The sequence below is a fragment of the Lynx canadensis genome, chromosome B2 (genome assembly GCF_007474595.2).
Source record: "Lynx canadensis isolate LIC74 chromosome B2, mLynCan4.pri.v2, whole genome shotgun sequence".
NCBI classification, from domain to species: domain Eukaryota; kingdom Metazoa; phylum Chordata; class Mammalia; order Carnivora; family Felidae; genus Lynx; species Lynx canadensis.
The window spans coordinates 76128672-76152742 of record NC_044307.1 but is presented as its reverse complement, the minus strand read 5'-3'; the positions used below and the strand labels follow the sequence as shown (position 1 = coordinate 76152742).

The 24071-nt window shown below is 38.5% G+C and overlaps 1 protein-coding gene across 2 annotated transcripts in view; it reads left to right on the top strand.

Annotated features, from left to right (window-relative positions):
- Positions 1–13665, top strand: part of CEP162 (centrosomal protein 162) — a 119402-nt gene extending 105737 nt beyond the window's left edge. For both annotated transcript variants that reach the window (XM_030315925.1, XM_030315924.1), the window contains one exon: positions 12069–13665. In XM_030315925.1, the coding sequence (XP_030171785.1) occupies positions 12069–12278 (210 nt within the window). In that variant the 3' untranslated portion in view covers positions 12279–13665. The remainder of the gene's footprint in view (positions 1–12068) is intronic.
- The last annotated feature ends 10406 nt before the right edge of the window (positions 13666–24071 follow it).

Here is a 24071-nt window from a genome sequence, read left to right as displayed (position 1 = left end):
CTGGAAAACAACCACATTTGCTGGTGTTGGAACAAGGACATTAAAGGTGAAGCCTGGTACCAGATGTGTGTTGTGATTTTCCATAATCCCTGAAACACTGCTGCTACATGATCGTGTAAACTTTTTTGGCAGTAGGCTGGCACCCAGCCACAGTCTCTAGGCAGCAGCACGATCTCACAAATGTTTTCTAGGGGCAGACCGGCACCCAGTCATTGCTCAGGGAGACCCTCCCACAGAGAGGCTGAATGGGTCCAGCCACAGTCCCTCAGAAGTGAGGGGTTGGGAAAAAGCCACATCTGAGATAAAACTCAGGAGGGAGGTGCTACCTGGCAGCCTCACGGCTTGGCCAAAGACAGTGTAGAAGAGGGAAATGGACAGAAGCCAGAGACAAAGGAGGGGTGCTTGATTGCTGCATGGGGAGAACACAGAGTTCTGATACTAGAGAGTAGGTAGCTGGGGGATGCCATTTTCACCCCTCCCACACAAGGGCACACACACCTACATGCATCACAACAATCAACCCCGGTAAGCCAAGCAGTGCCATCTAGTGGAGAATGGAGCTGTTACATTAAGCCCTGCCCAACCAGGCCAACCATGCTCTTGAGGAACACCACAAGTCTCTCTGCCAGCTTATAGACTATAAAGGGCTTCGTAGTTTGACTTCTGGGGAAAACCAGATGTAATTTCAATCCTATTTCATTTTGTTCACTGGTCCATCTATTCAATTTTTTTTTCTTTTTCTTTTCTTTTTCTGTATTCAAGAATGAGAAAAAAATTTTTATTTTCCACTTTTCTTAAAAAGATTTTTCTTCAATTTTTTTTCCATTTTTTTACTTTTTTGTAAATTTATTTTTTTGAAAATTTTTTAAATTCTATTTTATTTTCATCATTTCATTCTATTTTGTATTCTTTTTCAAATTTTCAAATGTTTTCCTTTTTTTTTATTTTTTCTTATCTTTCCCTCTTTTCTCTAATCTATCAAGCTTTTTTCAACAACCAGACCAAAACACACCTAGTATCTAGCATCCTTTATTTGATTTCTATGGTGTTGTTTTTAATTTTTATTTTTTTTATTTCATTAATTCCTTTTGTTCCTTCAAAATGACAAAATGAAGGAATTAACCCCAAAAGAAAGAACAGGAAGAAATGACAGCCAGGGACTTAACACAGATACAAGTAAGATTCTGAACCAGAACTTAGAATCATGATAATAAGAATACTAGCTGGGGTTGAAAATAGAATCCTTTTCTGTGGAGACAAAAGAAGTAAAAGCTAGTGAGGATGAAATCAGAACTGCTATAACTGAGCTGCAATCTCGAATGGATGGCATGGCAGCAAGGATGGATGAGGTAGAGCAGCAATATAGAGGACAAAACTTATGGAGAATAATGAAGCAGAAAAAAAGAGCCTAAGGCAAAATAGCACAATATAAGCATTAGAGAACTCAATGACTCATTAAAATGGGATAACATCAATCATAGGGGTCCCAGAAGATGAAGAGAGAGGAAAAGGGGTAGAAAGTTTATGTGAGCAAATCATAGTAGAAAACTTTCCTAACCTGGGGAAAGACACAGACATCAAAATCCAGGAAGCACAAAGAACTCCCATTAGCTTCAACAAAAAATGACCATCAACAAGGCATATCATGGTCAAATTCACAAAATACTCAGGCAAGGAAAGAATCATGAAAGCAGCAAGGGAAAGTAAGTCTTTAACCTACAAAGGAAGACAGATCAGATTTGCAGCATACCTATCCATAGAAACTTGGCTGGCCAGAAAGGATGGCAAGAGATATTCAATGTGCTGAATCAGAAAAATATGCAGCCAAGAATTCTTTATCCAGCAAGGCTGTCATTCAAAATAGGAGAGATAAAAACTTTCCCAGACAAACAAAAATTAAAGGAATTTGTGACCACTAAACCAGCCCTGCAAGAAATTTTAAGGAGGACTCTGAGGGGAGAAAAGATAAAAAAACAAAACAAAAAGACCAAAAGCAACAAAGGTTGGAAAGGACCAGACATCACCACCAGAAACTCCAACTCTACAGGCAACATAATGGCAATAAATTCATATCTTTCTGTACTCACTCTAAACATTAATGGTCTAAATGCTCCTAATAAAAAGACATGGGGTAATAGAATGTATATAAAAAAATATATCCATCTATATGCTGTTTATAAGAGACCCATTTTAGACCTAAAGATACCTTCAGATTGAAAGTAAGGGGATGGAGAACCATCTATCATGCTAATGGTCGCCAAAAGAAAGCCAGGATAGCCATACTTATATCAGACAACCTATATTTTAAAATAAAGACTGTAACAAGAGGCGAAGAAGGGCATTATATCATAATTGAGTCTATCCACCAAAAACATCTAACAGTTGTAAACATTTAAGCCCCCAGCGTGGAAGTACCCAAATATAGAAATCAGTTATTCACAGACATAAAGAAACTCATAGATAATAGTACCATAATAGTAGGGCACTTCAACACCCCACTTACTGCAATGGACAGATCATCTAATCAAGAAATCAACAAGGAAACAATGGCTTTGAATGACACACTGGACCAGATGGACTTAACAGATATATTCAGAACATTTCATCCTAAAGCAGAGTACACATTCTTCCTGAGTGCACATGGGACATTCTCCACAATAGATCACATACTGGGACACAGATCAGCCCTCAACAAGTATAAAAAGATCGAGGTCATACCTAATGCATATTTTCTGACCACAACGCTATGAAACTTGAAATCAGCCACAAGAAAAAATTTGGAAAGATAACAAATACCTGGAGACTAAAGACCATCCTACTAAAGAATGAATGAATGGGCTAACCAAAAATTAAAGAGGAAATTAAAAGGTACCTGGAAGCCAATAAAAATAACACCACAGCCCAAAACCTCTGGGATGCAGCAAAGGCCGTCGTAAAAGGGAAGTATATAGCAATCCAGGCCTTCCTAAGGAAGAAAGGTCTCAGATACACAACCTAACCTTACATCGTAAAAAGCTGGAAAAAGAACAGCAAATAAAACCCAAAACCAGCAGAAGACAGGAAATAATAAAGATTAGAGCAGAAATCAATGCTATCGAAACCAAAAACACAGAACAGATGAAACCAGAAGCAGGTTCTTTGAAAGAATTATCAAAATTGATAAATTCCTAGCCAGTTTGATCAAAAAGAAAAAGGAAAGGATCCAAATACATAAAATCAAGAATGAAAGAGAATAGATCACAACCAACACAGCAGAAATATAAACAATAGAATAATCTGAGCAATTATACGCCAATAAAATGGGCAATCTGGAAGAAATGGACAAATTCCTAGAAACATAGAAACTACCAAAACTGAAACAGGAAGAAGTAGAAAGTTTGAACAGACCCAGAACAAGCAAAGAAATAGAATTAGTTATCAAAAATCTCCCAAAGAGTCCAGGGCCGGATGGCTTTCCAAAGGAATTCTACCAAACATTTATTTTTTTTTTTTCAACGTTTATTTATTTTTGGGACAGAGAGAGACAGAGCATGAACGGGGGAGGGGCAGAGAGAGAGGGAGACACAGAATCGGAAACAGGCTCCAGGCTCCGAGCCATCAGCCCAGAGCCTGACACGGGGCTCGAACTCACGGACCGCGAGATCGTGACCTGGCTGAAGTCGGACGCTTAACCGACTGCGCCACCCAGGCGCCCCACTACCAAACATTTAAAGAAGAGTTGACACCTATTCTTTTGAAGCTGTTCCAAAAAATAGAAATGGAAGGAAAACATCCAAACTCATTCTGTGAAGCCAGCATTACCTTGATTCCAAAACCTGACAAAGACCTCACTAAAAAGGAGAATTACAGACCAGTTTCCCTGATGAACACAGATGCAAAAATCCTCAACAAGATACTAGCCAACTGGATCCAACAATACATTAAAAGAATTATTCAATATGATCAAGTGACATTTATACCTGGGATGCAGGGCTGGTTCAATATCCGTAAAACAATCAATGTGACACATCACATTAATAAAAGAAAGGACAAGAACCACATGATCCTCTCAATAGATGCAGAGAAAGCATTTGACAAAATACAACATCCTTTCTTGATGAAAACCCTCAAGAAAGAAGGGATAGAAGGATCATATCTTGGGGCACCTGGATGGCTCAGTCAGTTGGGCCTCCAACTTTGGCTCAGGTCATGATCTCACTGTCTGTGGGTTCAAACTCCATGTTGGGCTCTGTGCTGTCAGGTTAGAGCCTGGAGCCTGGTTCAGATTCTGTGTCTCCCTCTCTGCCCCTCACCTGCTCACGCTCTTTCTCTCAAAAATAAATAAAGATAAAAAAAAAAAATAAAAAGGATCATACCTTAGCATCATAAAAGCCATATATGAAAGACCCACCACTAATATCATCCTGAATGGGGAAAAACTGAGAGCTTTCTCCCTAAGGTCAGGAACACGACAGGGATGTCCACTCTCACCACTGTTATTCAACATAGTATTGGAAGTCTTAGCCCCAGCAGTCAGACAACACAAAGAAATAAAAGGCATCAAAATTGGCCAGGAGGAAGTCAAACTTTCACTCTTTGTAGATGACATGATACTCTATATGGAAAACCCAAAAGCTTTCACCAACAAACTGCTAGAACTGATCCATGAATTCAGCAAAGTTGCAGGATATAAAATCAATGCACAGAAATCAGTCACATTCCCATACACCAATAATGAAACAACAGAAAGAGAAATCAAGGAATCCCATTTGCAGTTGTACCAAAAACCATAAAATGCCTAGGAATAAATCTAACTAAAGAGATGAAAAATCTACACACTGAAAACTACAGAAAGCTTATGAAAGAAATTGAGGAAGACACACAAAAAAAATGGGAAAAATATTCCATGCCCATTGATTGGAAGAACAAATATTGTTAAAATGTCAATACCACCCAAAGCAATCTACATATTCAGTGCAATCCCAATCTGAATAACAACAGCATTCTTCACAGAGCTAGAACAATCCTAAAGTTTGTATGGAACCAAAGCAATCTTGAAAAAGAAAACCAAAGCTGGAGGCATCACATTCCTGGACTTCAGTATGTATTACAAAGCTGTAATTATCAAGACAGTATGCTACTGGCACAAAAACAGACACTCAGATCAATGGAACAGAGAACCCAGAAATGGATCCACAAATATATGGGCAACTAATCTTTGGCAAAGCAGGAAAGAATATCCAGTGGAATAAAGACAGTCTTTTCAGTAAATGGTGCTGGGAAAACTGTACAGTGACATGCAGAAAAATGAACCTGGACCACTTTCTTATACCATACACAAAAATAAACTCAAAATGGATGAAAGACTTCAATGTAAGACAGTAAGCCATCCAAATCCTGGAGGAGAAAACAGGGAGCAACCTCTTTGACCTCAGCTGCATCAACTTCTTATTTGACATGTCTCCAGAGGCAAGGGAAACAAAAGCAAATATGAACCATTGGGACCTCATCAAGATAAAAAGCTTCTGCACAGTAAAGGAAACAATCAGCAAAAGTAAAAGGCAACTGACAGAATAGGAGAAGATATTTGCAAATGACCTACCAGATAAAGAGGTAGTGTCCAAAATCTATAGAGAACTTATCAAACTCAACACCCAAAAAACAATCCAGTAAAGAAATGGGCAAAAGGCATGAATTGACACTTCTCCAGAGAAGACTTCCAGATGGCCAACCGACACATGAAAAAATGCTCAACTCACTCATCATCAGGGAAATACAAATCAAAATCACAATGAGATATCACCTCACACCTGTCAGAATGGCTAACATTAACAACTCAGGCAACAACAGATGTTGGCGAGGATGCGGAGAAAGAGGATCTCTTTTGCACTGCTGGTAGGAATGCAAACTGATGCAGCCATTCTGGAAAACAGTATGGAGGTTCCTCAAAAAATTAAAAATAGAACTACCCTAGACCCAGCAATTGCACTACTAGGTATTTGTCCAAGGGATACAGGTGTGCTGTTTCAGAGGGGCACAGGCACCCCAGTGTTTATTTATAGCAGCACTGTTGACAATAGCCAAAGTATGGAAAGAGCCCAAATGTCCATCAACAGATGAATGGATAAAGAAGATGTGGTATATGTATATACACAATGGAGTATTACTCAGCAATCAAAAAGAATGAATTCTTGACATTTGCAACTACATGGATGGAACTGGAGGGTGTTAAGCTAAGCGAAATTAGTCAATAAAGACAAATATCATATGAATGGAGTATTACTCAGCAATCAAAAAGAATGAATTCTTGACATTTGCAACTACATGGATGGAACTGGAGGGTATTAAGCTAAGCGAAATTAGTCAATAAAGACAAATATCATATGACTTCATTCATATGAGGACTTTAAGATACAAAACAGATGAGTATAAGTACAAAAGGAAGCAAAAATAATAAAAATCAGGAAGAGGGACAAAACATAAGAGACTCTTAAATATAGAGAACAAACAGTGTTGCTGGAGGGTTGTCGAAGGGGGGATGATCTAAATTGGTAAGGGGATTAAGGAATCTACTCCTGAAATCATTGTTGCACTATATATATGCTAACTAACTTGGATGTAAATTAAAAAAATAATTAATTTTAAAAAATAAAATAAATAAAAATGGGCAGTGGACCTGAATATTCTTATAAAGACATACAGATGACCAACAAACACATGAAAAGATGTTCAGTATCACTAATCATCAGGGAAATATTTTCAGAATGGAAACACAATATAGCAAAACTTAGGGGAGGCAGGAAAAATAACTGATACAAGTTCATAGCAATAAATGCATATATGGAGAACCAAAAAAGATTTCATATAGACAACTTTAAACCTCACAGAACTAGAGAGAGAAGAATAAATGAAGCCCAAAGTTGACAGAAGGAAGTAACAAAGATCAGAACAGAAATAAATGAAATAAAGACTAAAAATAAACTAAGAGTTGGTTCTTTTAAAGATAAAATTAACAGACCTTTAGGTAGACTAAACAAGAAAAGAGAGAGAAAACTAAAATAAATGATCTCAAAATGAAAGAGGAGACATTACAACTGATACCACAGAAATACAAAGGATCATAAGAGACTGGCATGAATAATTGTACAGCAACAAATTGGACAACCAAAAGAAATGGATAAATTCCTAGGAACAAAACTTAACAAGAAGGCATCATGAAGAAATAGAAAACTTGAAAAGACTGATTATTATTAAGGAGATTGAATTGACAATCAAAAACCTCTCAACAAACAACATCCAGGACCAGAGGGCTTCCTGGTGAATTCTAAAAACATTTAAATAATTGGTACCAATTCTTTTGAAACATTTGCAAACAAAAAGGAGGGAACTCTTCCAAACTTATTTTGCAGGGCCAGCATCACTCCAGTGCCAAAACCTTGCAAGGATGCCACAAGGCAACACCGGCCAATATCCCTCATGAACATAGATGTGAAAATCATCAACAAAATATTACAAGTCAATATCAGCAATACATCCTAAGAGGGTCATACACCATTAAGTTGGATTTATTCCAGAAATGCAGAAATGGTTCCTCATCCACAAATCAGTGTGATACACCTCATTAACAAAATGAAGAGTAAAAAGCTTAAGATGATCTCAGTAGATGTAGAAAAAGCATTTGACAAAGTTCAATATCTTTTCCTGATGGAAACTCAACAAATGGTATAGAGGGAAGGTACTTCGACATAATGAAAGCCATATATTAAAAACCCATAGCTATCCTCATAATCCATGGTGAAAAGCTGAAAGCTTTTCCTTTAAGATCATGAACAAGATAAGGATGCCCACTCACACCACATTTATTCAAAATAGTATTGGAAATCTTAACAAGAGCAATTAGTCAAGAAATAAAATGCCTCTGGGGCACCTGGGTGGCTCAGTTGGGTGAATGTCTGTCTGACTTCGGCTCAGGTCATGATCTTGCGGTCTGAGTTCGAGCCCACGTCGGACTCTGTGCTGACAGCTCAGAACCTAGAGCCTGCTTCAGATTCTGTGTCTCCCTCTCTCTCTCTGCCCCCCCCCCCCGCTCATGCTCTCTCTGTCAAAAATAAATATTAAAAAGAAATTTAAAAAAAAGAAATAAAATGCCACCAAATTAGAAAGGAAGAAGTACAACTACCACTCTTTGCAGATGACATGACATAATATATAAGAAACCCTAAAGACTTTACCAAAAACTATTAGAACTAAAAAATTCAGTAAAGTTGCAGAATACAAAATAATATACAGAAATCTGTTGCATTCCTATACACTAATAACAAACCATCAAAAAATTTTTTAAGTTAATTTTAAAAAATTTAAATGCCATGATTATAGATATAGAGAGTAGATAGGTGGTTTCCAGGGGTAGGGCATGGGAGGTAGGAAAAATGGGTGCCAGGAGAAAAAGGTAAAAACTTCCAGCTAAAATAAGTTATACAGATGTAATATACAGTGTGGTGACTATAGTTAATATAATAAACTGTATATTTTAAAGCTATTAAAGAGCAAATCTCAAAAGTTCTCCTTACTAGAAAAACAAATTTTGTAACTATGTATGACAGTGGATATTAACTAGTATTATGTGGTTATCTTTCTGCAGTATTTGCAAATATCAATCATATGTCACACATGTGAACCTAATGTTACATGTTTATTATACCAATAAACATAAAAAGCTAAGTTCATCACCTCTAGACCCACCTTAAAATAAATGCTAAATGGAATTTGTCAGGTGGAAATAAAATGAAGCTAATTAACATATTTAAAATGTATGATTATTAGGTATAAAACTCACTGGAAATGGTAAATAGTCCAAAGTCAGATTCACTAAGATTGTTGTGGCAATTCATAATTCATTTACAACTCTAGTTTAAAAGTTAAAAAACAGGTGCGCCTGGGTGGCTCAGTCGGTTAAGCATCCGACTTTGGCTCAGGTCATGATCTCACTGCTCATGAGTTCGAGCCCTGCATTGGGCTCTGTGCTGACAGCTCAGAGCCTGGAGCCTGCTTCAGATACTGTGTCTCCCCCTGTCTCTGCCCCTCCCATGCTCATTCTCTTTCTCTCTCTGTCTCTCGATAATAAATAAGTGTTTTTTAAAAAAGCTAAAAAACATTAAAAATAACCATAACTATACTAATTTGTTATTGTATACAAAATATAAAAAATGTTCATTTTAACATCAATAACCTGAAGTTGAGGGGAGGGGTGGAGTAAAAGTGTAAAGTTATCTACTTAAATTAGGTTGTTATATCATATTTTATGTAAGCTTCATGGTAACCACAAAAGAAAAACCTGTACCAATTACAGAAAAGATTATGATAAAGGAGTCAAAGAATACTACTACAAAAAGTTATCACATCACAAAAGACAACTGCAAGAGATAAGCAAGGAACATAGGATCTACAAAACAGTCAAAAAATAAAATGGCAATTGTAAATCTTTATCAGTAATTCCTTTAAATGTAAATTGATTAAATTCTCTATTCAAACCACATAATTGCCAAGTGGATGAAATACAGATCCAACAATATGCCCCTACATGAGACTTTAGCTTTAAGACAAACATCATAGGCTGAGGGAAGGGATAGAAAAATGTGTTTCAATCAAATGGTAACCAGTAGAAATCAGGAGTAGCTATAATTATGTCAGACAAAATAGATTTTATGCTAAAAATCTACAAAAGAGACAAAGGTAATTTCATAATGATAAAAGGGTCAATCCATCAATTAAATATATCAGTTGTAAATATTTATGCATCCAACATCACAGCACCTATGTATAGAGAAATAAACAGCAATACAATGATAGAATGGATCTTATCAATGGATAGATCTATCCAAAAAATCAGTAAGGAAACAGTGGGATTTAAACAGTGGGATGTAAACAGTGCTATAGACAAAATGGACCTAACAGACATACACAGTACATTCCTTCCAACAGCAGCAAAATAAACATTCTTCTCAAGCACACAAGGAAAATTTTCTAGTATAGATAATATGGTAGGCCACAAAAGCCTTAGCAATTTTAAGATTGAAATCATAGCAAGTATGCTTTCTGAACACAATGATAGGAAACTAGAAGTCAACAGGAGGAAGAAAACTGGAAAATTCACAAACACATAAAAATTCAACATCACCTCCTAATTAACAATGGATCAAAGAAGAAATTAAAAGTAAAATAAAAAGTATCTTGAGGCAAATGAAAATGAAAACACAACATACCAAAACATATGGGTAGCAGCAAAAGCAGTTCTAAGAGAGAAGGTAATAGTGATAAATGCATACATCAAGAAAAAGGTCTCAAACAACTTAACTTACCAGCTCAAAGAACTAGAAAAAGAACAAAATAATCCCAAAGTTAGCAGAAGGTTAGAAATACAGAGCAAAAATAAATGAAATGGAGTATAGGAAGACAATACAAAATATTAACAGAACTCTAGGAGTTGGTTCTTTGAAGAGATGAAATTGACAAACCTTCAGCTAGGCCAACCAAGAAATAAGAGAGGACTTAAAATTATAAATAGAAGAGGAAACATTACAACTGATACCATAGAAATGCAGAGGATCATAGGAGATTACTATATACAACTATATGCCAACAAACAGTACAACTTAGAAGAAATCAGTAAATTGCTAGAAACATACAACCTACCAAGTCTGAATCATTAAGAAACAAAATCTGAACAGACCAGTTACTAATAAGACGACAGAATCCAGAATCGGCAATCAAAAATCTCCCAACAAAGAGAAACCGAGGGCCAGGTGACTTAACAATTGTATTCTACCACACTTTTTTTTTTTTTTTTTAATTTAAATTCAAGTCAGTGAACACAGTGTAGTATTGGTTTCAGGAGTAGAACCCAGTGATTCATCACTTCCATATAACACCCAGCACTCATCTCAACAAGTCCCCTCATTAATGCCCATCACCCATTTAGCCCATTCCCCCACCTTCCTCTCCTCCAGCAACCCTCAGTTTATTCTGTGTATCTCTATTTTTATCTTATTTTTCCTTCCTTTCCCCCATGTTCATCTGTTGCTTCTTTTTCTTTAATTTTTTTTTTTTTTAACATTTATTTACTATTGAGAGACAGAGAGAGCATGAGCAGAGGAATGGGAGAGAGAAAGGGAGACACAGAATGTGAAACAGGTTCCAGGCTCCTAGCTGGACAGCACAGAGCCCAACGTGGGGCTCGAACTCACAAACTGCGAGACCATGACCTGAGCCGAAGTCAGACACTTAACTGACTGAGCCACCCAGGCGCCCCTTGTTGTTTCTTAAATTCCATATGAGTGAAATCATATGATATTTGTGTTTCCATGACTGACTTATTTTGCTTAGCATAATACACTCTAGTTCCATCCACATTGTTGTAAATGGCAAGAGCAGGGACACTGAGGCCAAACTGCTTGGGTATAAACCCTGACTCTGCCTCCAATCGGTTGTGTGTGAATCTTGAGCAAATTATTTTTTGCTTATCTGTGCCTCTATTTCCCTACCTGGTAAATGGGGGTAAATATATAGAATTCACCTGCTACTATGTTTTGCAGGGTTAAATGAGTTAACATATGTAAAATGTTATATGTAAAACCAAGCCTGGCACATGATAGATGCTACATGCATGACTTTTATCATTTTTACTGCTGTAATGTATATTAATGACGTGTGTTGTATATTAGAACTGTTTTGATTATGTCTCAAGTGCTAATCTTGAGGAACTACATTGGTGGGGGTGTGTTTGGATTCATACCAAGGTATTAGAAATTTCTGATGCTTTGAATGCCACATTTTTTTTAAAGCTTTGAGTTAAAAAAACAAAAAAACAAAACTCAAGCTCCCTAACTCCTCCCTATCAGAATGAGAATTCCTGGTTCTTACCCTCTTCTTCCACAAGCTTATTGATGGACACAGGCTCCCTCTCCTTCTCCCTCCCCTCTACTACAGTCAGCATTGTCGCACTTGAGCTTTCTTGGAATGTTAAATCTTCACCCCCACGATGAACTGTAACAGTAATAATAGATTTTTATTTTTGTTTATTTTGTTTGCAGATAATACAGCAAACACACCAAGTAGTAGAAACTGAGCAAAGCAAGGAAATTGAGAAATGGAAAAGACTTGCACAGTTGAAGAATCGTGAGTTGGACAAGTTCCGCACAGAATTAGACTCAATATTAGATGTTCTTCGAGAACTGCACCGGCAGGGGGTGGTTGTGCCGGTTGCTTTTGCAGAGGAAGTGAATGCATCGGAGTATTACTAGCAACTGGGATTTTCTGTGACCTCATGGAAAGGCCTGATGATGGATGATGAATGGGATTGTGCCACTGTCAGAAAAAGGCTTTTGAAAACTAATGTTTCAGTATGTTGCCAGAAAGCAAATAGTACAAGAGCAACATTTCAAAATAAACTGCCCTAAACCAGTAAAAAAAAAAAAAAAAAGGAGAGAAAGAAAGAGAGAAAGAAAAAAACCATTATGCTGTATTTTACTGAAAATCATTAACCAGTCACATTTTAAGTAACTTCTGGACAAGTCCCTTTATGTCAGAGGATTAGAACTAGGGAGATGAGTTGTAAAAGGTCTAACTTAAATTCTAGATATGAAAAGAAAAAAACTGCTCATACTCCGCCATTTTTGACTAAGTGTGTATTAATCCTTGGTACCAGAAAAACAGCTCCTCTTTCTCATGGAAACATGGAGAAGAATGTGAGCACAGTGGTTTGAACAGTCACATCCATAGCCACCTGAGTGGCAGAGCTTCCACAGTATTTGACAAGAATTATAACTTTGTACAGGCAGACAAACTCACTTGTGTTGTCCCAGATTTCCACTTCTACCTCCGGGTGCCTCGTTTTCGCACCTGATATAAAAGGTGCAAAACGTATTTCACATTTTAAGAGGGGAATTTGATTTATTGTTTTAATCTTTTACGCTCCATGTCTTAAATGCTAGTCCTTTTTTGTAAGTCTAAGATTATAAACAGAATATAACATCTTTACTTTCTCTATTTAAAAAGTAATATATGTTCATTAGAAAAAAGTAAAAACATGCACATAAGTAGTTGGATTGTTATTTTTTACAATGCCCTTTTCCAAAAGCAGATAATATATGGAATACTGGTGTGTTAAAGCTGTAGCCACCTAATTTTCAAGTGTTTGGGCCCTGTGCTGTCCTATAGAAGTATAATATGAGCCACATGTAATTTTCAGTGTTCTTCTAGCAACATTTAAAAAGATAAAAAGAAATGAAATTAATTTGGGTAATTTATATAATCAATCTAAATATCAGTATAAAAATTGAGTTTTTACCTTTTTCCCCATACTTCGTCTCCAAAATCTGGTATATTTTACATTTCAGCACAACTCAGTTTGGACTAGCCACATCCCAAGTGCTCAATTACCATATGCCAGTAAGTGCAATTCTGAAATAATAATTAAAGGGTGAAATACTATGTAAAAGACGGGTAAAACAGATCTTGGTGAAATTATGAGTAGTAAATATGAAATGTGGAAATTAAATATAAGGAATGCAAGTAAAGTCTTAATGTTCAACATTTCATATGTCCTTAAGTTGGTAGAAAAAGCATTTTTTAAAGGTAGCTATTTTTTATGTGAAAGAATATTAAGTTATAAACTATTTTGGTTATTAATTGAGTGTATTTTTTTATTGTAAACCTATTAATTTATAGCTACATTCATCCCTCCCTCTGTCCTTTTGACTCTCCATCAGCCATTCGTTCCAAGCACAAACATGGTTAATTCTGAAACACAAGGAAGGGCCAACATCAAATAGATTATTACAGAGAAAAGTACATCCTGTGTTGATGAGGATTCTTTATTCTTTTGGAATAAGCTGTGCATATGGCAGGTGTTCAATTCTGTTTATAGATAGATCCCTAAGTACTATCAGAACTATTAGTTATACCTAAAATCCTCAGGAACCATGCTCCATTCCTTAGTCATTGCCCTAAGGGTCTAGGATGAGAACACAGAAGATAGAGAACACTTAGGCTATCCTGAATAGGAAGACTTTTATGAAGAATTAATCTCCAGAAATTATCAGTCCCCTGCTACCAATTACATCCCTCTCACAAGGTCACAAGTTACCTGCATCCACAGGGCAGGAGCCTCACCAGGATATATGGCTTGCTGCTGACACCACTGCTTTTGTGCAGAGGGATTTCTGATTCGATTACTTTGAGCCCATAGCATTCTAGAACTAGTATCAACGCATCACCCTTGGGAAATCTAGGCTTTAGTATTAGGGTCCCATTCCCTGTTACAAAAATCCTAAATTTGTGACTAAATGCCAAGAAGGTGAAAACAAGTATTTCTCTTTCCCACCCATACTGCTAAAAGCTCTGATTAAGTCGGATCCACAGGCACATTATGTATGGAGGTAATCCTATTCAGAGTAAGACGCTTTATAGTTACATAGCACTTCACGCTATCCTGCTTTGAAGAGCTCTTTAGCAATAGGTAGTAAGAGGAGTGGATTTGAAAGTTTTCCAAACCTCCCAAGTTACTGTAATTCTATTTTGGTATTTGAACCCATGAATTAGAGCCTTCCCTTGCAGTTTCTGTAGAAAAGTCAAAAATGGAAAGCACATATATTCTCTTTTAGCACCTGTCCAGCCCTAATTAGCCTATTTACTACTCCCCTCTAGTCTAAACCATAGCAGATCCGTTTGTCTCCAGGTTTGCTGAAAGCTTCAGTCACAACCACCTAAACATACAAATAGGAGTTGTGGGAGAGGAAGATGGCGGCATAGGACACTGGGCTCACCGCGTCCTGCTGACCACTTAGATTCCACCCACATCTGCCTAAATAACCCAGAAAACTGCCAGAAGACTAGAATGGACTCTCTGGAGCCAAGTTTAGATGAGAGGCCCATGGAAGAGGGTAGGAAGGGCAGAGAGGCAGTGCATGCTACCCGGACTGGCGGGAGGGAGCTGGGGTGGTGGAGGGGCAGCCAGCCCACCCGGCAAGGCAGAGCCCCCGAGTCTGGCTTGCAAAAGCGGAGGGGCCGGACGGAGTGTGTTCTGACAGCCAGCAGGACTTAACATCTGGAATGTTATAACTCAACAGCTCTGCTCAGAGAGTGGGAGAGTTGTTGAGCCTTGGAGGACAGAGCTCAGCTTGGTAGGGAACAAAGGCGCTGGGAAGCGCCATCTCCCTCACCCATCCCCCAACCAAAATTTCAAAGGGAATCAGTTCCCCTCAGGGAATTTGCTTGCACCACGCAAACACCCAACGTTGTGCTTGTGTGGATCCATCCCTCCGACGGGTCGGCCTCCCTCCCAGTGCCGCAGGGCCCCTCCTGAAGCAGACCACCGAAGGTAAAGCGAGCTGAGCCTGCCCCTCCTGCCCCTGTGCACCTTACGGATCCACCCCGGCTAATATGCCAGATCCCATGGAAGCAGTACCCCAAGACTGGCAGTGTGCAAGTAGCCCAGACAGGGGCCACACCACTCCACAGTGAGGCCTGCCCCTGGGAGAGGTGAAGATAAGGTACACACCAGTCTGACTGTGGCCCCAGTGCTGGGCTGGGGGCAGACATCAGGTCTGACTGCAGCCCCGCCCACCAATGCAAGTTACTCCAGACAGCACAGAGGAAGAGCCCTGCAGTTCCGCGCCACCCCAGGGACTATCCAAAATGAGGAAACGGAAGAATTCCCCTCAAAACAAACTCCAGGAAGTAGCGACAGCTAACGAACTGATCAAAAACGACTTAAGCAATGTAACAGAAAATGAATTTAAAATAATAGTCATAAAATTAATCGCTGGGCTTGAAAAAAGTACAGAGGACAGCAGAGAATCTATTACAGAGATCAAGGGACTAAGAAACAGGAGGAGCTAAAAAATGCTATAAATGAGGTGCAAAATAAAATGGAGGCGACCACAGCTTGGATTGAAGAGGCAGAGGAGAAAATACGTGAATTAGAAGATAAAATTATGGAAAAAGTGGAAGCTGAGAAAAAGAGAGATAAAAAAATCCAGGAGTATGAGGGGAGAATTAGAGAACTGACACAATTAAATGTAATAACATACACATAATTGGGATTCCAGAGGAGGGAGAGGGAAAGGTGCTGAAGGTGTACTTGAAGAAATCATAGCTGAGAACTTCCCTGATCTGGGGAAGGAAAAACACATTGAAATCCAAGAGGCACAGAGAAGTCCCTTCAGACATAACTTGAATAGATCTTCTGCACGACATATCATAGTCAAACTGGCAAAATACAACGATAAAGAGAAAATTCTGAAAGCAGCTAGGGATAAACATGCTCTAACATATAAAGGGAGACAGATAAGACTAGTGACGGATTTATCTACTGAAACTTGGCAAGCCAGAAAGGAATGGCAGGAAATCTTCAATGTGATGAACAGAAGAAGTATGCAGCCAAGAATCCTTTATCCAGCAAGTCTGTCATTTAGAATAGGAGATAAATGTCTTCCCAAACAAAAAAACTGAAGGAATCTGTCACCACTAAACCAGCCCTACAAGAGATCCTAAGGGGGATCCTGTGAGACAAGGTACCAGAGACATCACTACAAGCATGAAACCTACAGACATCACAATGACTCTAAACCCATATCTTTCTATAATAACACTGAATGTAAATGTACTAAATGCTCCAACCAAAAGACATAGGGTATCAGAATGGATAAAAAAACAAGACCCATCTATTTGCTGTCTACAAGAGACTCATTTTAGACCTGAGGACACCTTCAGATTGAAAGTGAGGGGATGGAGAACCATCTATCGTGCTACTGGAAATCAAAAGAAAGCTGGAGTAGCCATACTTATATCAGACAAACTAGACTTTAAATTAAAGGCTGTAACAAGAGATGAAGAAAGGCATTATATAATAATTAGAGGGTCTATCCATCAGAAAGAGCTAACAATTATAAATGTCTATGCGCCGAATACTGGAGCCCCCAAATATATAAAACAATTAATCACAAACATAAGCAACCTTATTGATAAGAATGTGGTAATTGCAGGGGACTTTAACACCTCTTACAGAACAACTTACAGAAATGGATAGATCATCTAGAAACATGGTCAGTAAAGAAACGAGGGCCCTGAATGATACATTGGATCAGATGGACTTGACAGATATATTTAGAACTCTGCATCCCAAAGCAACAGAATATACTTTCTTCTCGAGTACACATGGAACATTCTCCAAGATAGATCACATACTGGGTCACAAAACAGCCCTTCATAAGTATACAAGAATTGAGATCACACCATGCATACTTTCAGACCACAATGCTATGAAGCTTGAAATCAACCATAGGAAAAAGTCTGGAAAACCTCCAAAAGCATGGAGATTAAAGAACACCCTACTAAAGAATGAATGGGTCAACCAGGCAATTAGAGAAGAAATTAAGAAAAAATGGAAACAAACGAAAATGAAAATGCAACAATCCAAATGCTTTGGGATGCAGTGAAGGCAGTCCTGAGAGGAAAATACATTGCAATCCAGGCCTATCTCAAGAAACAAGAAAAATCCCAAATACAAAATCTAACAGCACACCTAAAGGAAATAGAAGCAGAAGCAGAGACACCCCAAACCCAGCAGAAGAATAGAAATAATAAAGATCAGAGCAGAAATAAACAATATAGAATCTAGAAAAACTGTAGAGCAGATCAATGAAACCAAGAGTTGGTTTTTTGAAAAAATAAACAAAACTGATAAATCTCTAGCCAGGCTTCTCAAAAAGAAAAGGGAGATGACCCAAATAGATAAAATCATGAATGAAAATGGAATTATTACAACCAATCCCTCAGAAATACAAGCAATTATCAGGGAATACTATGAAAAATTATATGCCAACAAACTGGACAACCTGAAAGAAATGGACAAATTCCTAAACACCCACACACTCCCAAAGCTCAAACAGGAAGAAATAGAAAGCTTGAATAGACCTATAACCAGTGAAGAAATTGAATCAGATATCAAAAATCTCCCATCAAATAAGAGTTCAGGACCAGATGGCTTCCCAGGGGAATTCTACCAGACATTTAAAGTAGATATAATACCTATCCTTCTCAAGCTATTCCAAAAAATAGAAAGGGAAGGAAAACTTCCAGACTCATTCTATGAAGCCTACATTACTTTGATTCTAAACCAGACAGAGACCCAGTAAAAAAAGAGAACCAATATCCCTGATGAATATGGATGCAAAAATTCTCAATAAGATACTAGCAAATTGAATTCAACAGCGTATAAAAAGAATTATTAGCCATGATCAAGTGGGATTCATTCCTGGGCTGCAGGGATGGTTCAACATTCACAAATCAATCAATGTGATACATCACATTAATAAAAGAAAAGAACCATATGATCCTGTCAATCGATGCAGAAAAAGCATTTGACAAAATTCAGCATTCTTTCTTAATAAAAACCCTTGAGAAAGTCAGGATAGAAGGAACATACTTAAACATCATAAAAGCCATTTATGAAAAGCCCACTGCAAATATCATCCTCAATGGGGAAAAACTGACAGCTTTCCCCCTGAGATCAGGAACACGACAGGGATGTCCACTCTCACCGCTGTTGTTTAACATAGTGGTGGAAGTTCCAGCATCAGTAATCAGACAACAAAAGGAAATCAAAGGCATCAAAATTGTCAAAGATGAAGTCAAGCTTTCACTTTTTGCAGATGACATGATATACATGGAAAATCCAATAGACTCCACCAAAAGTCTGCTGGAACTGATACATGAATGCAGCAAAGTCGCAGGATACAAAATCAATGTCCAGAAGTCAGTTGCATTCTTATACACTAATAATGAAGCAACAGAAAGACAAATAAAGAAACTGATCCCATTCACAATTGCACCAAGAAGCATAAAATACCTAGGAATAAACCTAACCAAAGATGTAAAAGATCTGTATGCTGAAAACTATAGAAAGCTTATGAAGGAAATTGAAGAAGATATAAAGAAATGGAAAAACATTCCATGCTCATGGATTGGAAGAATAAATATTGTTAAAATGTCACTACTACCCAAAGCTATATACACATTCAATGCAATCCCAATCAAAATTGCACCAACGTTCTTCTCAAAGCTAGAACAAGCAATCCTAAAATTTGTATGGAGCCATAAAACTCCCCGAATAGCCAAAGTAATATTGAAGAAGAAGACCAAAGAGGGAGGCATCACAATACCAGACTTTAGCCTCTACTCCAAAGCTGTCATCATCAAGACAGCATGGTATTGGCACAAAAACAGACACATAGACCAATGGAATAGAATAGAAACCCCAGAACTAGACCCACAAATGTATGGCCAACTAATCTTTGACAAAGCAGGAAAGAATATCCAATGGAAAAAAGACAGTCTCTTTAACAAATGGTGCTGGGATAACTGGACAGCAACATGCAGAAGAATGAAACTAGACCACTTTCTTACACCATTCACAAAAATAAACTCAAAATGGATAAAGGACCTGAATGTGAGACAGGAAACCATCAAAACCCTAGAGGAGAAAGCAGGAAAAAACCTCTCTGACCTCAGCCACAGCAATTTCTTACCTGACACATCCCCAAGGGCAAGGGAATTAAAAGCAAAAATGAACTATTGGGACCTCATCAAGATAAAAAGCTTCTGCACAGCAAAGGAAACAATCCACAAAACTAAAAGTCAGCCGATGGAATGGGAAAAGATATTTGCAAATGACACATCGGACAAAGGGCAAGTATCCAAAATCTATAAAGAGTTCACCAAACTCCACACCTGAAAAACAAATAATCCAGTGAAGAAATGGGCAGAAAACATGAATAGACACTTTTGTAAAGAAGACATCCAGATGGCCAACAGGCACATGTAAAGATGCTCAATGTCACTCCTCATCAGGGAAATACAAATCAAAACCACACTCAGATATCCCCTCACTCCAGTCAGAGTGGCTAAAATGAACAAATCAGGAGATTTAGATGCTGGAAAGGATGTGGAGAAACGGGAACCCTCTTGCACTGTTGGTGGGAATGCAAACTGGTGCACCGCTCTGGAAAACAGTGTGGAGGTTCCTCAAAAAGTTAAAAATAGACCTACCCTATGACCCAGCAATAGCACTGCTAGGAATTTACCCAAGGGATACAGGAGTGCTGATACATAGGGACACTTGTACCCCAGTGTTTATAGCAGCACTCTCAACAATAGCTAAATTATGGAAAGAGCCTAAATGTCCATCAACTGACGAATGAATAAAGAAATTGTGGTTTATATACACAATGGAATACTACGTGGCAATGAGAAAGAATGAAATATGGCCCTTTGTAGCAACGTGGATGGAACTGGACAGTGTTATGTTAAGTGAAATAAGTCATACAGAGAAAGATAGATACCATATGTTTTCACTCTTATGTGGATCCTGAGAAACTTAACAGAAGTCTATGGGGGAGGGGAAGAAAAAAAAGAGGTTAGAGAGGGAGAGAGCCAAAACATAAGAGACTCTTAAAAACTGAGAACAAACTGAGGGTTGATGGGGGGGTGGGTGATAGGTATTGAGGACGGCACCTTTTGGGATGAGCACTGGGTGTTGTATGGAAACCAATTTGACAATGAATTTCATATTAAAAATAATAATAATAAACATACAGATAGGAGGGAACATTCCTTCCCACCCACACTCACTTTGTAGGATTGTTGTTAAGAAATAAGTTTGAAGGGCAGTATCTACTCTATAGATAGGGGAAATATATAGGAAGAAAGGAAACATGGAGTTTCATCAGAACAAAATGAATTAGTAAATTCAGGAACAAGCGAAATGGACAACTTTGTGGAGAAGCAGACAAAACAAAACAAAACAAAAAAGTAATTGTACCAGTTAAGCATCTCTAGAGCACAAAAGTGAAGAGGCAAGAACGGCAGGACTCTGATCCAGCAAGCTATTCTCATTAAGCCTTCCCTTGCACTTGAACTCTTAATGGTCACTTGCCAATGGTCCCCTGCCAATAGTCCCCACCTCAGGGTACTGATATTACAATGAGAAAATCCTGATGCAGGGGACAGATGGTAGTAGACTGCACATGATCTGTGTTTAAGACCTTTCTTGGAGAAAGGTCTGGAAGGGATTTTGGAGAAGAATTTGTAAGGTAGGCAAAAGTAAAGTCATAAGGGAAAGGATATTCATAAAAGGGTTAAACTGAGCCTGCTTATTAGAAAAGACTGAGTGGAATGAAGCCCAGGGACAGGGTTTCCTCACTAGCTCTGGGCAGTAAGTGTAAACAATCACAGATTTGCATGCCCATGTCTTACCTGTTAAGCTCATTATCATGGCCACATGTAAGGATCCCTAATAAGAACCAGCAGGTGCTCATCCCCTGGCTTGGGATCAGAGCCTTCACAGCAACTCAGTCCCTCATACATTGTAGGGGCTTAGTAAACGAATTGCTTTTTGTCCCCTGGCCTTCATCTACAAGTACAACCCTCGCCTCCCTCCAGTCCCCAGGGACTATATCTGCACTCTACAACAGGATAACGTTGGGTCTGCAGCTCTACCTTTCCTCTCTGAGTGCTGGCCCCTATTCCCAGTTCCTGCCAGAATTACCCACTGTTCTCAAAAAGTCAACTTGTTTGAAACCAGCTCCTCATATTTCTTCCTGAAAGCAGCTGCCCACTCCCCTGGGTTTCAACGTTCTCCAGACAGCTCTAAACCTTGAGGCATTCTCAACTGTCAGCCAATTCGGGATGCTAGAACAAATTACCATAGATTAGGTGGCTTCAACAACAAACATTCATTTCTCATAGTTCTGGAGGCTGGGAAATCCAAGATCAAGGTGTGCGATGACAGTTTGCTTCCTGGATTGAAGAGGTCTGTCTGCTTGTTGTATCCTCACAGGGTGGAAAATAGAGAAGCAAGTTCTCCAGGTCTTTTTATAAGAGCACTACTCTCATTCATGATGGCTCTGCCCTTACAACTTCATCTAATCCTAATTACCTCACAAAGGGCCCACCATCACACTGGGGATTGGGTTTCAACGTATAAATTTTGAGGGGACATATTTAGTCCACATCAACTAACTCTCCTCGACATGTGGTCATCAAACCTGTAGCCAATTTCTTCAAAATAATGCCTGTATCTCCCTGTCCCTTTCCACCCCCACATCCACCAGCACTGAAACCCTGTCACCATTTTACTCCTTTTAGTGTAGAGATGAAATTGCCCCTATGCTTTCCACACCCCAAATAGCCTGCAAAACAACATTGCCAGGCAGTTCTTTCTAAAGCTCTGCTTGATGCATACAGGCTTCCCACTTGACCCAGTTGCTTTTTAGGTGTAAATGTTAGAATCCTTACCCTAATCCTTCAAGGCACTACTCGGTGTGACCCAGCCTTCCTCTCCACACTCCATTCCAGACCTCTAATCTATTACACAAATACTCCCTATACCAGTTTTCTATTACTGCTTTAACAAATTACCACAAACCTGACGGCTTAAAACAGTACAGATTTATCATCTTACCATTCTGTAGACCAGAGTTCCAACACAGTTCTCATTGGGATAAAATCAAAGTATCAGCAGAGCTGCATTCTTTCCAGAGACCCTGGGAGAAAATGTCTCTCTGTTTCGTCCTGCCTTTCCTTCTTTTCCACCTACATATGTTGGCATTGCCCCTCCCTCCATCCTCATAGCAACCTTGCATCTGAGCATTCTTCCATACCTCTGACTGAAGGCCCAGCTGGGAGAGGTTCTCCTCTTTTAAGGACCCAAATGATTAGATTGGTTCTACCTGGACAATCCAGATGCTCTTCCCATCTCCCCACTGCAGGATCCTTAACACCTGCAAAGTCCCTTTTGCCATGTGAGTACCTTTTCACAGGTGGCTACCTTGGGGAAGGTCAGCAGAGAGCATTATTCTGCCTACCACACTCCTCTCATTCAAACCAATCTTCTAATCTTCTAACCACGCCGTCTATACTAACACCTTTGTTTATGTCCTCCTCCTTTCCATTTGACTATCTCCCCCCTACCACGTCCTTTGTTCACCACACCAGATTTTCACGATCATATTCTTCTCTAAATGGAACATATATTCTACATCTACTGCCTGGTTATAGCTCTCCTTGTATACATACACATACACTCATCCCTGTTCATCTCTTTATTTTCCTAGGATCTTCTAGAGGAATCAGTTCCACGATGATAATGGCAGCAATGGCACAGGCCTCTTAAGGACTCTAATAAAAAAGGAATCACTGCAGAGCTGCCACAGAACTAGGCTTAGAAGTAAATAACTGCTATAGTGTTTATGGAACCTAATAGTCAATCATTTTTTAAAAATTTTATGTCACTATATATATAAGGTTTTAAGGCAAATTTTCTGTAACCACTAACAGATTTTTAGAAAAAAACAAGGAGATTTCTATCTTCTAACAAATTGCCTTTGAAACATGATGCTTTAAGCAACATTAGTGCTCTCTTGCAAATGAACAGGATTTATATAATCTCACCAGATGTAATGAATATGGAAAGACTAAGGGACAAAACCAAAAAGCCATTCATAAGTGTGAATTTGAACCTCAAATTCCTCACAGGAGAAACCATTATTCAAGGTGAGTATCACATTGACATGATGCCTGAATATGATAAGATAGCTGATTTCCCTACTCATATAATTATGCTGCTAATGTGTTAGAAACTAAAACAATTTCCTTGTTGTATTTGTTCCTAATAAGTATGGAACAGTTTAGACTCTATAAAATCAGACTAAATATATCCCCATACTGCCAGATCACTGAGCTAAATCTCTCCCATAAGAAGGACATGACTATACTCCTAGAAAAAATCTTCCTGAGAATAACAGGCTTTTGGAAGGTAGGGGAATTACTACAAGTTCCCCCCAGTTGAGGACTAGAATAGAGCTGAAGGGGACCAGTGGAAATTTAGTAGGTCTGAGTCAAGGTATCCCTGCCCTAGTAGACAAAGATATCATTGCCATCTTTAAAGATATGACATTCTCCCAAAAGTTTAATGAAGAGGGACTCTGTGAACAATAGATTGACACAGCTGCATAATTATCAACACAAGTCAATTA